General features: G+C 40.7%; 2 protein-coding genes across 88 annotated transcripts; both read left to right on the top strand.

Moving 5' to 3' along the window:
- Nucleotides 1-2,898: 2,898 nt before the first annotated feature.
- LOC127906000 (receptor-transporting protein 2-like) lies at nt 2,899-11,586 on the top strand. Of its 50 annotated transcripts, XR_008075831.1 has the most exons (6): nt 2,899-3,192; nt 4,345-4,970; nt 5,079-5,150; nt 5,439-5,474; nt 5,511-5,582; nt 10,484-11,586. XR_008075831.1 is itself a non-coding variant. In XM_052475421.1 (2 exons), exons 1-2 carry the CDS (start codon nt 3,038-3,040, stop codon nt 4,691-4,693), a joined length of 504 nt encoding a protein of 167 aa, XP_052331381.1. In that variant the 5' UTR covers nt 2,899-3,037; the 3' UTR covers nt 4,694-6,038. The 50 variants fall into 50 exon arrangements, 1 of the variants encoding a protein (XP_052331381.1); XR_008075835.1 differs by lacking the exon at nt 5,079-5,150 and having other exon boundaries at nt 5,403-5,474; nt 5,547-5,582; XR_008075822.1 differs by lacking the exon at nt 5,079-5,150 and having other exon boundaries at nt 5,403-5,474.
- Nucleotides 8,456-11,586, top strand: LOC118383338 (receptor-transporting protein 2-like). 38 transcript variants are annotated; one of them, XR_008075879.1, is made up of 4 exons: nt 8,456-8,745; nt 9,895-10,519; nt 10,988-11,023; nt 11,060-11,586. XR_008075879.1 is itself a non-coding variant. In XM_035769895.2 (2 exons), exons 1-2 carry the CDS (start codon nt 8,591-8,593, stop codon nt 10,241-10,243), a joined length of 504 nt encoding a protein of 167 aa, XP_035625788.1. In that variant the 5' UTR covers nt 8,456-8,590; the 3' UTR covers nt 10,244-11,586. The 38 variants fall into 38 exon arrangements, 1 of the variants encoding a protein (XP_035625788.1); XR_008075882.1 differs by lacking the exon at nt 10,988-11,023 and adding an exon at nt 10,844-10,879 and having other exon boundaries at nt 11,168-11,586; XR_008075881.1 differs by lacking the exon at nt 10,988-11,023 and adding an exon at nt 10,844-10,915 and having other exon boundaries at nt 11,132-11,586.
- Nucleotides 11,587-12,506: the final 920 nt, after the last annotated feature.

Genomic DNA, 12,506 nt, shown 5'->3' with positions numbered 1-12,506 from the left:
CCCAGGAAAGCATAGTAAAACATTCTCAGAACCATTAAACCCCCAGGGAAGCATAGTAAAACATTATCAGAACCTTTAAACCCCCAGGGAAACATAGTAAAACATTATCAGAACCTTTAAACCCCCAGGAAGCATAGTAAAACATTCTCAGAACCTTTAAACCCCCAGGGAAGCATAGTAAAACATTCTAAGAACCTTTAAACCCCCAGGGAAACATAGTAAAACATTCTCAGAACCTTTAAACCCCCAGGGAAGCATAGTAAAACATTCTCAGAACCTTTAAAGCTCCAGGGAAACATAATAAAACATTCTCAGAACCTTTAAACTCCCAGGAAAACATAGTAAAACATTCTCAGAACCTTTAAACCCCCAGGGAAGCATAGTAAAACATTCTCAGAACCTTTAAACCCCCAGGGAAACATAGTAAAACATTCTCAGAACCGTTAAACCCCCAGGGAAGCATAGTAAAACATTTTCAGAATCTTTAAACCCCCAGGGAAGCATAGTAAAACATTCTCAGAACATTTAAACCCCCAGGGAAACATAGTAAAACATTCTCAGAACCTTTAAACCCCCAGGGAAACATAGTAAAACATTCTCAGAACCTTTGAACCCCCAGGGAAACATAGTAAAACATTCTCAGAACCTTTAAACCCCCAGGGAAGCATAGTAAAACATTCTCAGAACCTTTAAACCCCCAGGGAAACATAGTAAAACATTCTCAGAACCTTTAAACCTCCAGGGAAACATAGTAAAACATTATCAGAACCTTTGAACCCCCAGGGAAACATAGTAAAACATTCTCAGAACCTTTAAACCCCCAGGGAAGCATAGTAAAACATTCTCAGAACCTTTAAACCCCCAGGGAAACATAGTAAAACATTATCAGAACCTTTAAACCCCCAGGGAAACATAGTAAAACATTCTCAGAACCTTTAAACCTCCAGGGAAACATAGTAAAACATTATCAGAACCTTTAATCCCCCAGGGAAACATAGTAAAACATTATCAGAACCTTTAAACCCCCAGGGAAACATAGTAAAACATTCTCAGAACCTTTAAACCCCCAGGGAAACATAGTAAAACATTCTCAGAACCTTTAAACCCCCAGGGAAACATAGTAAAACATTATCAGAACCTTTAAACCCCCAGTGAAGCATAGTAAAACATTCTCAGAACATTTAAACCCCCAGGGAAACATAGTAAAACATTCTCAGAACTTTAAACACACAGGGAAGCATAGTAAAACATTCTCAGAACCTTTAAACCCCCAGGGAAGCATAGTAAAACATTCTCAGAACCTTTTTAAACCCCCAGGGAAACATAGTAAAACATTCTCAGAACTGTTACACCCCAGGGAAACATAGGAAAACATTCTCAGAACCTTTAAACCCCAGGAAAGCATAGTAAAACATTCTCAGAACCTTTAAACCCCCATGGAAACATAGTAAAACATTCTCAGAACCTTTAAACCCCGAGGGAAGCATAGTAAAACATTCTCAGAACCTTTAAAGCTCCAGGGAAACATAGTAAAACATTCTCAGAACCTTTAAGCCCCCAGGAAGCATAGTAAAACATTCTCAGAACCTTTAAAGCTCCAGGGAAACATAATAAAACATTCTCAGAACCTTTAAACCCCCAGGGAAACATAGTAAAACATTCTCAGAACCTTTAAACCCCCAGGGAAGCATAGTAAAACATTCTCAGAACCGTTAAACCCCCAGGGAAGCATAGTAAAACATTATCAGAACCTTTAAACCCCCAGGGAAACATAGTAAAACATTATCAGAACCTTTAAACCCCCAGGGAAGCATAGTAAAACATTCTCAGAACCTTTAAACCCCCAGGGAAGCATAGTAAAACATTCTAAGAACCTTTAAACCCCAGGGAAACATAGTAAAACATTCTCAGAACCTTTAAACCCCCAGGGAAGCATAGTAAAACATTCTCAGAACCTTTAAAGCTCCAGGGAAACATAATAAAACATTCTCAGAACCTTTAAACTCCCAGGAAAACATAGTAAAACATTCTCAGAACCTTTAAACCCCCAGGGAAGCATAGTAAAACATTCTCAGAACCTTTAAACCCCCAGGGAAACATAGTAAAACATTCTCAGAACCGTTAAACCCCCAGGGAAGCATAGTAAAACATTTTCAGAATCTTTAAACCCCCAGGGAAGCATAGTAAAACATTCTCAGAACATTTAAACCCCCAGGGAAGCATAGTAAAACATTCTAAGAACCTTTAAACCCACAGGGAAGCAAGCATAGTAAAACATTCTCAGAATATTTAAACCCCCAGGGAAACATAGTAAAACATTCTCAGAACCTTTAAACCCCCAGGGAAGCATAGTAAAACATTCTCAGAACCTTTAAACCCCCAGGGAAGCATAGTAAAACATTCTCAGAATATTTAAACCCCCAGGGAAACATAGTAAAACATTCTCAGAACCTTTAAACCCCCAGGGAAACATAGTAAAACATTCTCAGAACCTTTAAACCCCCAGGGAAACATAGTAAAACATTCTCAGAACCTTTAAACCCCCAGGGAAACATAGTAAAACATTCTCAGAACCTTTAAACCCCCAGGGAAACATAGTAAAACATTCTCAGAACCTTTAAACCCCCAGGGAAACATAGTAAAACATTCTCAGAACCTCGCTGCAATCTAAAAAAATAAGGTTCCCAGAACAGGAAAAATGTATACTTCTTGTTCTCGGAACCTTTCAATAAGGTTGAGTTTTACCGGTCAGGAAACGTATGGCTTTGTTCCCAGAACCTATGGGAAACAAAAAATGTACATTCCCACAACTTCCAAGGAAACAAATGTGATAGCTGGGCCAGGACTATCAGTTGAAATAGAAACCTAACAGCACACTTAAGTTTCACTTTCCCCATAGCATTCCTGTTGAAGGCAACAGTTTTAAGAAAGCTATGTGCATAACTGCCAGGTCATTCTTAGCTACAGTATAAGTGTGTGTGAAGAAGAAGGATAACAACAGCAAGGCAAAGGGTTTGGCTACTTCACCAAAAGAGCAATGACTAACCAAGAATGGATTAGGATTTTTCAATCAAAGGTCAATAATCTGAAGAGGAATAAGAGAGACCGCTGGCGTATCGAGTTTGATGATTCCATTAAGGCAGACAATGTGCAATTTGGCTGGCATCAGTACATCAGTGGGGCATTTGGAAGGTAGGAGTCCTTTGATATTGTTGCACTGTGTGTGTTACCTGTTAGGTGCTAACATAGACAACCAAAAACAGGTAATTGTGTGTATCTGATAAATCAAATACATTAGACTGATAGTTGACATTGACATTTTAATTTAAAGGGTAAATGCGGTAAAATGTTTTAAACTATAGTAGATAGATATATTTAAACTGTATGCTGAACAAAAATATAAAAGCAACACTTTCAATGATTTTACGGATTTACAGTTCATATGAGGAAATCAGTCAATTGGGTGCATGGCTGCACCCCTGCCCAGTCATGTGAAATCTATAGATTAGGGCTGATTAGTCAATCAGAATGAGTTTTTCCCCACAAAAGGGCTTTATTACAGACAGAAATAAGCCTCAGCTCCCCCCCTCAGACGATCCGGCAGGTGAAGAAGCCGGATGTGGAGGTCCTGGGCTGGCTTGATTACACACGGTCTGCGGTTGTGAGGCCGGTTGCAAGTATTGCCAAATTCTCTAAAACGATGTTGGGGACGGCTTATGGTAGAGAAATTAAATGAGCTCTGGCAACATCTCTGGTGGACATTCCTGCAGTCAGCATTCCAAATTGCATGCTCCCTCAAAACTTGAGACATCTGTGGCATTGTGTTGTGTGACAAAACTGCACATTTTAGAGTGGTCTTTATTGTCCCCAGCGCAAAGTGCACCTGTGTAATGATCATGCTCTTTAATCAGCTTATTGATATGCCACACCTGTCAGGTTGATGGATTATCTTGGCAAAGGAGAAATGCTCACTAACAGGGATGTAGACAAATTTGTGCACAAAATTTGAGAGACATAAGCTTGTGCGTATGGAAAAGTTTGGGGATATTTTACTTCAGCTCATGGAACAAGGGACCAACACTTTACATATTTTTGTTCAGTATATTGTTCAGTATATTTCTCTAGCTTTCATGTAGCCCTCTCAAAAAGTATGTTTTAATGAAATTATTTGTAATTCAACACCAGGTAAAGACTGTGCCTGGGGTTGAATTACAAAGAATACTTGCGCAAAGTATAACACAAGTTGATTACAACAGCACCGTAATGGATTTCAACAATTGCTCTGTTAAAAGCTGCTTGTGTCTGAAACCCACTTTCCCTTTTTTCTCCAATTTCCACATGAAGGTTCAAGTGCTCCAAGTGTAACAGAAGTTGGTCCTCTGGCCGGGTGAATGTGGTGTTTCACATGCATCTATCGTCAGGGCAGGGAATGGTGAAAGTGCGATGTTTGCGTCAGGAATGCAGGCAATGTGACGGCGCTCTTATGGAGGAGGCCAGTTTCGATGAGGAGAAACTCGAAGTCCTACTGGAGAAACTGATGGAGAAGATTCGTGTCAAGTGCTACCGCGAGAACCTGGGCAAGAGAAACAGACGTGATTTCGATGACGAAGACGATGAAGGTCCCCCCCATGAGAGTGCCCATTGCGAAGCCTGCAGTATGGGCCTTTGCACAAAGCGTTTTAAAGCCTGGTAGAATATGGTAGAAATAGACTGGTATACGCCCTAATACACTTTTTATAATATTTCTCTTTGTTTACTTGTCTATATCTAGTGGTCATTGGGTACATCCTAATGTCTGATTTCTAAAGCTATTTGTTGATTAAATAAATGCAGTGAGACACTGGTGGAACTGGTCGAAGATAGGTGTGGCTGCACAGGGCACAACGAAAGTGGAATAAGAGTCTCAGCAACGTGAGATTAGAGAGGTAGAGAAGGTTCCTCAGCTATGTGGGGTTAGAGAAGTAGAGAAGGTTCCTCAGCTATGTGGGGTTAGAGAGGTAGAGAAGGTTCCTCAGCTATGTGGGGTTAGAGAAGTAGAGAAGGTTCCTCAGCTGTGTGGGGTTAGAGAGGTAGAGAAGGTTCCTCAGCTATGTGGGGTTAGAGAAGTAGAGAAGGTTCCTCAGCTATGTGGGGTTAGAGAAGTAGAGAAGGTTCCTCAGCTATGTGGGGTTAGAGAGGTAGAGAAGATTCCTCAGCTATGTGGGGTTAGAGAAGTAGAGAAGGTTCCTCAGCTATGTGGGGTTAGAGAAGTAGAGAAGGTTCCTCAGCTATGTGGGGTTAGAGAGGTAGAGAAGGTTCCTCAGCTATGTGGGGTTAGAGATGTAGAGAAGGTTCCTCAGCTATGTGGGGTTAGAGAAGTAGAGAAGGTTCCTCAGCTATGTGGGGTTAGAGAGGTAGAGAAGGTTCCTCAGCTATGTGGGGTTAGAGAAGTAGAGAAGGTTCCTCAGCTATGTGGGGTTAGAGAAGTAGAGAAGGTTCCTCAGCTATGTGGAGTTAGAGAAGTAGAGAAGGTTCCTCAGCTATGTGGGGTTAGAGAGGTAGAGAAGGTTCCTCAGCTATGTGGGGTTAGAGAAGTAGAGAAGGTTACTCAGCTATGTGGGGTTAGAGAGGTAGAGAAGGTTCCTCTACTTGTGATTCCTTTGAAGAGGAAATGGATTTCCTTTATTTTGCAGCTGTTCCAGTGTGTGTACAAACAAAGTGTCACGTCCTCACCTTAGTTCCTTTTGTATGTCTCTATTTTGGTTTGGTCAGGGCGTGAGTTGGGGTGGGCATTCTATATTTTGTGTTCTATGTTTTCTATTTCTATGTGTTTGACCTGGTATGGTTCCCAATCAGAGGCAGCTGTCAATCATTGTCTCTGATTGAGAACCATACTTAGGTAGCCTTTTCCCACCTGTGTTTTGTGGGTAATTATTTTTTCTGTGTTTGTGTTGGTGTGCACCTCGGTTGTGTCACAGTCTTTTTCTTCTTGTTTTCTGTTTACCTGTTTGTTTCTTGGTTGTTTCGGTTTCACTTTCATTAAAAGACGTGGAACTACATGCACGCTGCGCCTTGGTTGATTTATGACAGGGAGTTTGACGATAGCGAGAGTGACACAAAGCTTTATTACTGTCATTGAATTATTCTGCTGGTACACCAACAATACTGTTGGGTCTGTGTATTTCCTGTCTTACTCCACAGTGTGTCTATTTGTAATTGTACTCCAATCTAATGAAGGCGAAACAAGTTTTATTGCACAAGACATTTGTTGATGATGGGGTGTGATATTAGACGTGAACTACTACAAGACACAGCATGTCACTCTTTTGTATTCTTACGTGGAAGTTTATTACCCATAACCAAAATAAACACACCACATACCCTCTTCCTCTTTCACGATGATGACTTAGCCTTTATGGTAACGGTGACAGGCCTGCTGCACTGGCCACAACACACACCCCCCCTTGTCAAAGACAATGCAAATAAACACAATACAAATAAAATGGCCTTATGAACGAATGTATTATTGGCAGCGTGATGATAAAGTTAAAATGGATTAACTGTATTTTAGCCATGTTTCCTCCATACACGTTTAGCTACTCCTAACGACAATTATTTGAATGTTCATCTTAACACGATGCTAATGTTTACAGAGACAGTAATACTTGATTGCAAACATCTACAGTTGAAGTCGGAAGTTTACACACACCTTAGCCAAATACATTTAAACTCAGTTGTTCACAATTCCTGACATTTAATCCTAGTAAACATTCCCTGTTTTAGGTCAGTTAGGATCACCATTTTATTTTAAGAATGTGAAATGTCAGAATAATTACTAGAGAGAATGATTTATTCCAGCTTTTATTTCCTTCGTCACATTCCCCCCAGGGAAACATAGTAAAACATTCTCAGAACTGTTACACCCCCAGGGAAACATAGGAAAACATTCTCAGAACCTTTAAACCCCCAGGAAAGCATAGTAAAACATTCTCAGAACCTTTAAACCCCCATGGAAACATAGTAAAACATTCTCAGAACCTTTAAACCCCGAGGGAAGCATAGTAAAACATTCTCAGAACCTTTAAAGCTCCAGGGAAACATAGTAAAACATTCTCAGAACCTTTAAGCCCCCAGGGAAGCATAGTAAAACATTCTCAGAACCTTTAAAGCTCCAGGGAAACATAATAAAACATTCTCAGAACCTTTAAACCCCCAGGGAAACATAGTAAAACATTCTCAGAACCTTTAAACCCCCAGGGAAGCATAGTAAAACATTCTCAGAACCGTTAAACCCCCAGGGAAGCATAGTAAAACATTATCAGAACCTTTAAACCCCCAGGGAAACATAGTAAAACATTATCAGAACCTTTAAACCCCCAGGGAAGCATAGTAAAACATTCTCAGAACCTTTAAACCCCCAGGGAAGCATAGTAAAACATTCTAAGAACCTTTAAACCCCCAGGGAAACATAGTAAAACATTCTCAGAACCTTTAAACCCCCAGGGAAGCATAGTAAAACATTCTCAGAACCTTTAAAGCTCCAGGGAAACATAATAAAACATTCTCAGAACCTTTAAACTCCCAGGAAAACATAGTAAAACATTCTCAGAACCTTTAAACCCCCAGGGAAGCATAGTAAAACATTCTCAGAACCTTTAAACCCCCAGGGAAACATAGTAAAACATTCTCAGAACCGTTAAACCCCAGGGAAGCATAGTAAAACATTTTCAGAATCTTTAAACCCCCAGGGAAGCATAGTAAAACATTCTCAGAACATTTAAACCCCCAGGGAAGCATAGTAAAACATTCTAAGAACCTTTAAACCCACAGGGAAGCAAGCATAGTAAAACATTCTCAGAATATTTAAACCCCCAGGGAAACATAGTAAAACATTCTCAGAACCTTTAAACCCCCAGGGAAGCATAGTAAAACATTCTCAGAACCTTTAAACCCCCAGGGAAGCATAGTAAAACATTCTCAGAATATTTAAACCCCCAGGGAAACATAGTAAAACATTCTCAGAACCTTTAAACCCCCAGGGAAACATAGTAAAACATTCTCAGAACCTTTAAACCCCCAGGGAAACATAGTAAAACATTCTCAGAACCTTTAAACCCCCAGGGAAACATAGTAAAACATTCTCAGAACCTTTAAACCCCCAGGGAAACATAGTAAAACATTCTCAGAACCTTTAAACCCCCAGGGAAACATAGTAAAACATTCTCAGAACCTCGCTGCAATCTAAAAAAATAAGGTTCCCAGAACAGGAAAAATGTATACTTCTTGTTCTCGGAACCTTTCAATAAGGTTGAGTTTTACCGGTCAGGAAACGTATGGCTTTGTTCCCAGAACCTATGGGAAACAAAAAATGTACATTCCCACAACTTCCAAGGAAACAAATGTGATAGCTGGGCCAGGACTATCAGTTGAAATAGAAACCTAACAGCACACTTAAGTTTCACTTTCCCCATAGCATTCCTGTTGAAGGCAACAGTTTTAAGAAAGCTATGTGCATAACTGCCAGGTCATTCTTAGCTACAGTATAAGTGTGTGTGAAGAAGAAGGATAACAACAGCAAGGCAAAGGGTTTGGCTACTTCACCAAAAGAGCAATGACTAACCAAGAATGGATTAGGATTTTTCAATCAAAGGTCAATAATCTGAAGAGGAATAAGAGAGACCGCTGGCGTATCGAGTTTGATGATTCCATTAAGGCAGACAATGTGCAATTTGGCTGGCATCAGTACATCAGTGGGGCATTTGGAAGGTAGGAGTCCTTTGATATTGTTGCACTGTGTGTGTTACCTGTTAGGTGCTAACATAGACAACCAAAAACAGGTAATTGTGTGTATCTGATAAATCAAATACATTAGACTGATAGTTGACATTGACATTTTAATTTAAAGGGTAAATGCGGTAAAATGTTTTAAACTATAGTAGATAGATATATTTAAACTGTATGCTGAACAAAAATATAAAAGCAACACTTTCAATGATTTTACGGATTTACAGTTCATATGAGGAAATCAGTCAATTGGGTGCATGGCTGCACCCCTGCCCAGTCATGTGAAATCTATAGATTAGGGCTGATTAGTCAATCAGAATGAGTTTTTCCCCAAAAAGGGCTTTATTACAGACAGAAATAAGCCTCAGCTCCCCCTCAGACGATCCGGCAGGTGAAGAAGCCGGATGTGGAGGTCCTGGGCTGGCTTGATTACACACGGTCTGCGGTTGTGAGGCCGGTTGCAAGTATTGCCAAATTCTCTAAAACGATGTTGGGGACGGCTTATGGTAGAGAAATTAAATGAGCTCTGGCAACATCTCTGGTGGACATTACTGCAGTCAGCATTCCAAATTGCATGCTCCCTCAAAACTTGAGACATCTGTGGCATTGTGTTGTGTGACAAAACTGCACATTTTAGAGTGGTCTTTTATTGTCCCCAGCGCAAAGTGCACCTGTGTAATGATCATGCTCTTTAATCAGCTTATTGATATGCCACACCTGTCAGGTTGATGGATTATCTTGGCAAAGGAGAAATGCTCACTAACAGGGATGTAGACAAATTTGTGCACAAAATTTGAGAGACATAAGCTTGTGCGTATGGAAAAGTTTGGGGATATTTTACTTCAGCTCATGGAACAAGGGACCAACACTTTACATATTTTTGTTCAGTATATTGTTCAGTATATTTCTCTAGCTTTCATGTAGCCCTCTCAAAAAGTATGTTTTAATGAAATTATTTGTAATTCAACACCAGGTAAAGACTGTGCCTGGGGTTGAATTACAAAGAATACTTGCGCAAAGTATAACACAAGTTGATTACAACAGCACCGTAATGGATTTCAACAATTGCTCTGTTAAAAGCTGCTTGTGTCTGAAACCCACTTTCCCTTTTTTTCCAATTTCCACATGAAGGTTCAAGTGCTCCAAGTGTAACAGAAGTTGGTCCTCTGGCCGGGTGAATGTGGTGTTTCACATGCATCTATCGTCAGGGCAGGGAATGGTGAAAGTGCGATGTTTGCGTCAGGAATGCAGGCAATGTGACGGCGCTCTTATGGAGGAGGCCAGTTTCGATGAGGAGAAACTCGAAGTCCTACTGGAGAAACTGATGGAGAAGATTCGTGTCAAGTGCTACCGCGAGAACCTGGGCAAGAGAAACAGACGTGATTTCGATGACGAAGACGATGAAGGTCCCCCCCATGAGAGTGCCCATTGCGAAGCCTGCAGTATGGGCCTTTGCACAAAGCGTTTTAAAGCCTGGTAGAATATGGTAGAAATAGACTGGTATACGCCTAATACACTTTTTATAATATTTCTCTTTGTTTACTTGTCTATATCTAGTGGTCATTGGGTACATCCTAATGTCTGATTTCTAAAGCTATTTGTTGATTAAATAAATGCAGTGAGACACTGGTGGAACTGGTCGAAGATAGGTGTGGCTGCACAGGGCACAACGAAAGTGGAATAAGAGTCTCAGCAACGTGAGATTAGAGAGGTAGAGAAGGTTCCTCAGCTATGTGGGGTTAGAGAAGTAGAGAAGGTTCCTCAGCTATGTGGGGTTAGAGAGGTAGAGAAGGTTCCTCAGCTATGTGGGGTTAGAGAAGTAGAGAAGGTTCCTCAGCTGTGTGGGGTTAGAGAGGTAGAGAAGGTTCCTCAGCTATGTGGGGTTAGAGAAGTAGAGAAGGTTCCTCAGCTATGTGGGGTTAGAGAAGTAGAGAAGGTTCCTCAGCTATGTGGGGTTAGAGAGGTAGAGAAGATTCCTCAGCTATGTGGGGTTAGAGAAGTAGAGAAGGTTCCTCAGCTATGTGGGGTTAGAGAAGTAGAGAAGGTTCCTCAGCTATGTGGGGTTAGAGAGGTAGAGAAGGTTCCTCAGCTATGTGGGGTTAGAGATGTAGAGAAGGTTCCTCAGCTATGTGGGGTTAGAGAAGTAGAGAAGGTTCCTCAGCTATGTGGGGTTAGAGAGGTAGAGAAGGTTCCTCAGCTATGTGGGGTTAGAGAAGTAGAGAAGGTTCCTCAGCTATGTGGGGTTAGAGAAGTAGAGAAGGTTCCTCAGCTATGTGGAGTTAGAGAAGTAGAGAAGGTTCCTCAGCTATGTGGGGTTAGAGAGGTAGAGAAGGTTCCTCAGCTATGTGGGGTTAGAGAAGTAGAGAAGGTTACTCAGCTATGTGGGGTTAGAGAGGTAGAGAAGGTTCCTCTACTTGTGATTCCTTTGAAGAGGAAATGGATTTCCTTTATTTTGCAGCTGTTCCAGTGTGTGTACAAACAAAGTGTCACGTCCTCACCTTAGTTCCTTTTGTATGTCTCTATTTTGGTTTGGTCAGGGCGTGAGTTGGGGTGGGCATTCTATATTTTGTGTTCTATGTTTTCTATTTCTATGTGTTTGACCTGGTATGGTTCCCAATCAGAGGCAGCTGTCAATCATTGTCTCTGATTGAGAACCATACTTAGGTAGCCTTTTCCCACCTGTGTTTTGTGGGTAATTATTTTTCTGTGTTTGTGTTGGTGTGCACCTCGGTTGTGTCACAGTCTTTTTCTTCTTGTTTTCTGTTTACCTGTTTGTTTCTTGGTTGTTTCGGTTTCACTTTCATTAAAAGACGTGGAACTACATGCACGCTGCGCCTTGGTTGATTTATGACAGGGAGTTTGACGATAGCGAGAGTGACACAAAGCTTTATTACTGTCATTGAATTATTCTGCTGGTACACCAACAATACTGTTGGGTCTGTGTATTTCCTGTCTTACTCCACAGTGTGTCTATTTGTAATTGTACTCCAATCTAATGAAGGCGAAACAAGTTTTATTGCACAAGACATTTGTTGATGATGGGGTGTGATATTAGACGTGAACTACTACAAGACACAGCATGTCACTCTTTTGTATTCTTACGTGGAAGTTTATTACCCATAACCAAAATAAACACACCACATACCCTCTTCCTCTTTCACGATGATGACTTAGCCTTTATGGTAACGGTGACAGGCCTGCTGCACTGGCCACAACACACCCCCCTTTGTCAAAGACAATGCAAATAAACACAATACAAATAAAATGGCCTTATGAACGAATGTATTATTGGCAGCGTGATGATAAAGTTAAAATGGATTAACTGTATTTTAGCCATGTTTCCTCCATACACGTTTAGCTACTCCTAACGACAATTATTTGAATGTTCATCTTAACACGATGCTAATGTTTACAGAGACAGTAATACTTGATTGCAAACATCTACAGTTGAAGTCGGAAGTTTACACACACCTTAGCCAAATACATTTAAACTCAGTTGTTCACAATTCCTGACATTTAATCCTAGTAAACATTCCCTGTTTTAGGTCAGTTAGGATCACCATTTTATTTTAAGAATGTGAAATGTCAGAATAATTACTAGAGAGAATGATTTATTCCAGCTTTTATTTCCTTCGTCACATTCCCAGTGGGTCAGAAGTTTACACACACTCAAATAGTATTTGGGAGCATTGCCTTTAAATAGTTTAACTTGGGTCAAACGTTTCTGGTAGCCTTCCACAAGC

Source organism: Oncorhynchus keta, chromosome 22 (assembly GCF_023373465.1).
Source record: "Oncorhynchus keta strain PuntledgeMale-10-30-2019 chromosome 22, Oket_V2, whole genome shotgun sequence".
In the NCBI taxonomy this organism is placed as follows: domain Eukaryota; kingdom Metazoa; phylum Chordata; class Actinopteri; order Salmoniformes; family Salmonidae; genus Oncorhynchus; species Oncorhynchus keta.
This window is presented reverse-complemented; position numbering and strand designations above follow the sequence as displayed.

Coding starts and splice junctions, on each gene's coding strand:
- LOC127906000 (XM_052475421.1), top strand. CDS start 3,038: ATGACTAACCAAGAATGGATTAGGATTTTTCAATCAAAGGTCAATAAT. Junction 3,193..4,344: donor ATCAGTGGGGCATTTGGAAG/GTAGGAGTCCTT, acceptor TTCCACATGAAG/GTTCAAGTGCTCCAAGTGTA.
- LOC118383338 (XM_035769895.2), top strand. CDS start 8,591: ATGACTAACCAAGAATGGATTAGGATTTTTCAATCAAAGGTCAATAAT. Junction 8,746..9,894: donor ATCAGTGGGGCATTTGGAAG/GTAGGAGTCCTT, acceptor TTCCACATGAAG/GTTCAAGTGCTCCAAGTGTA.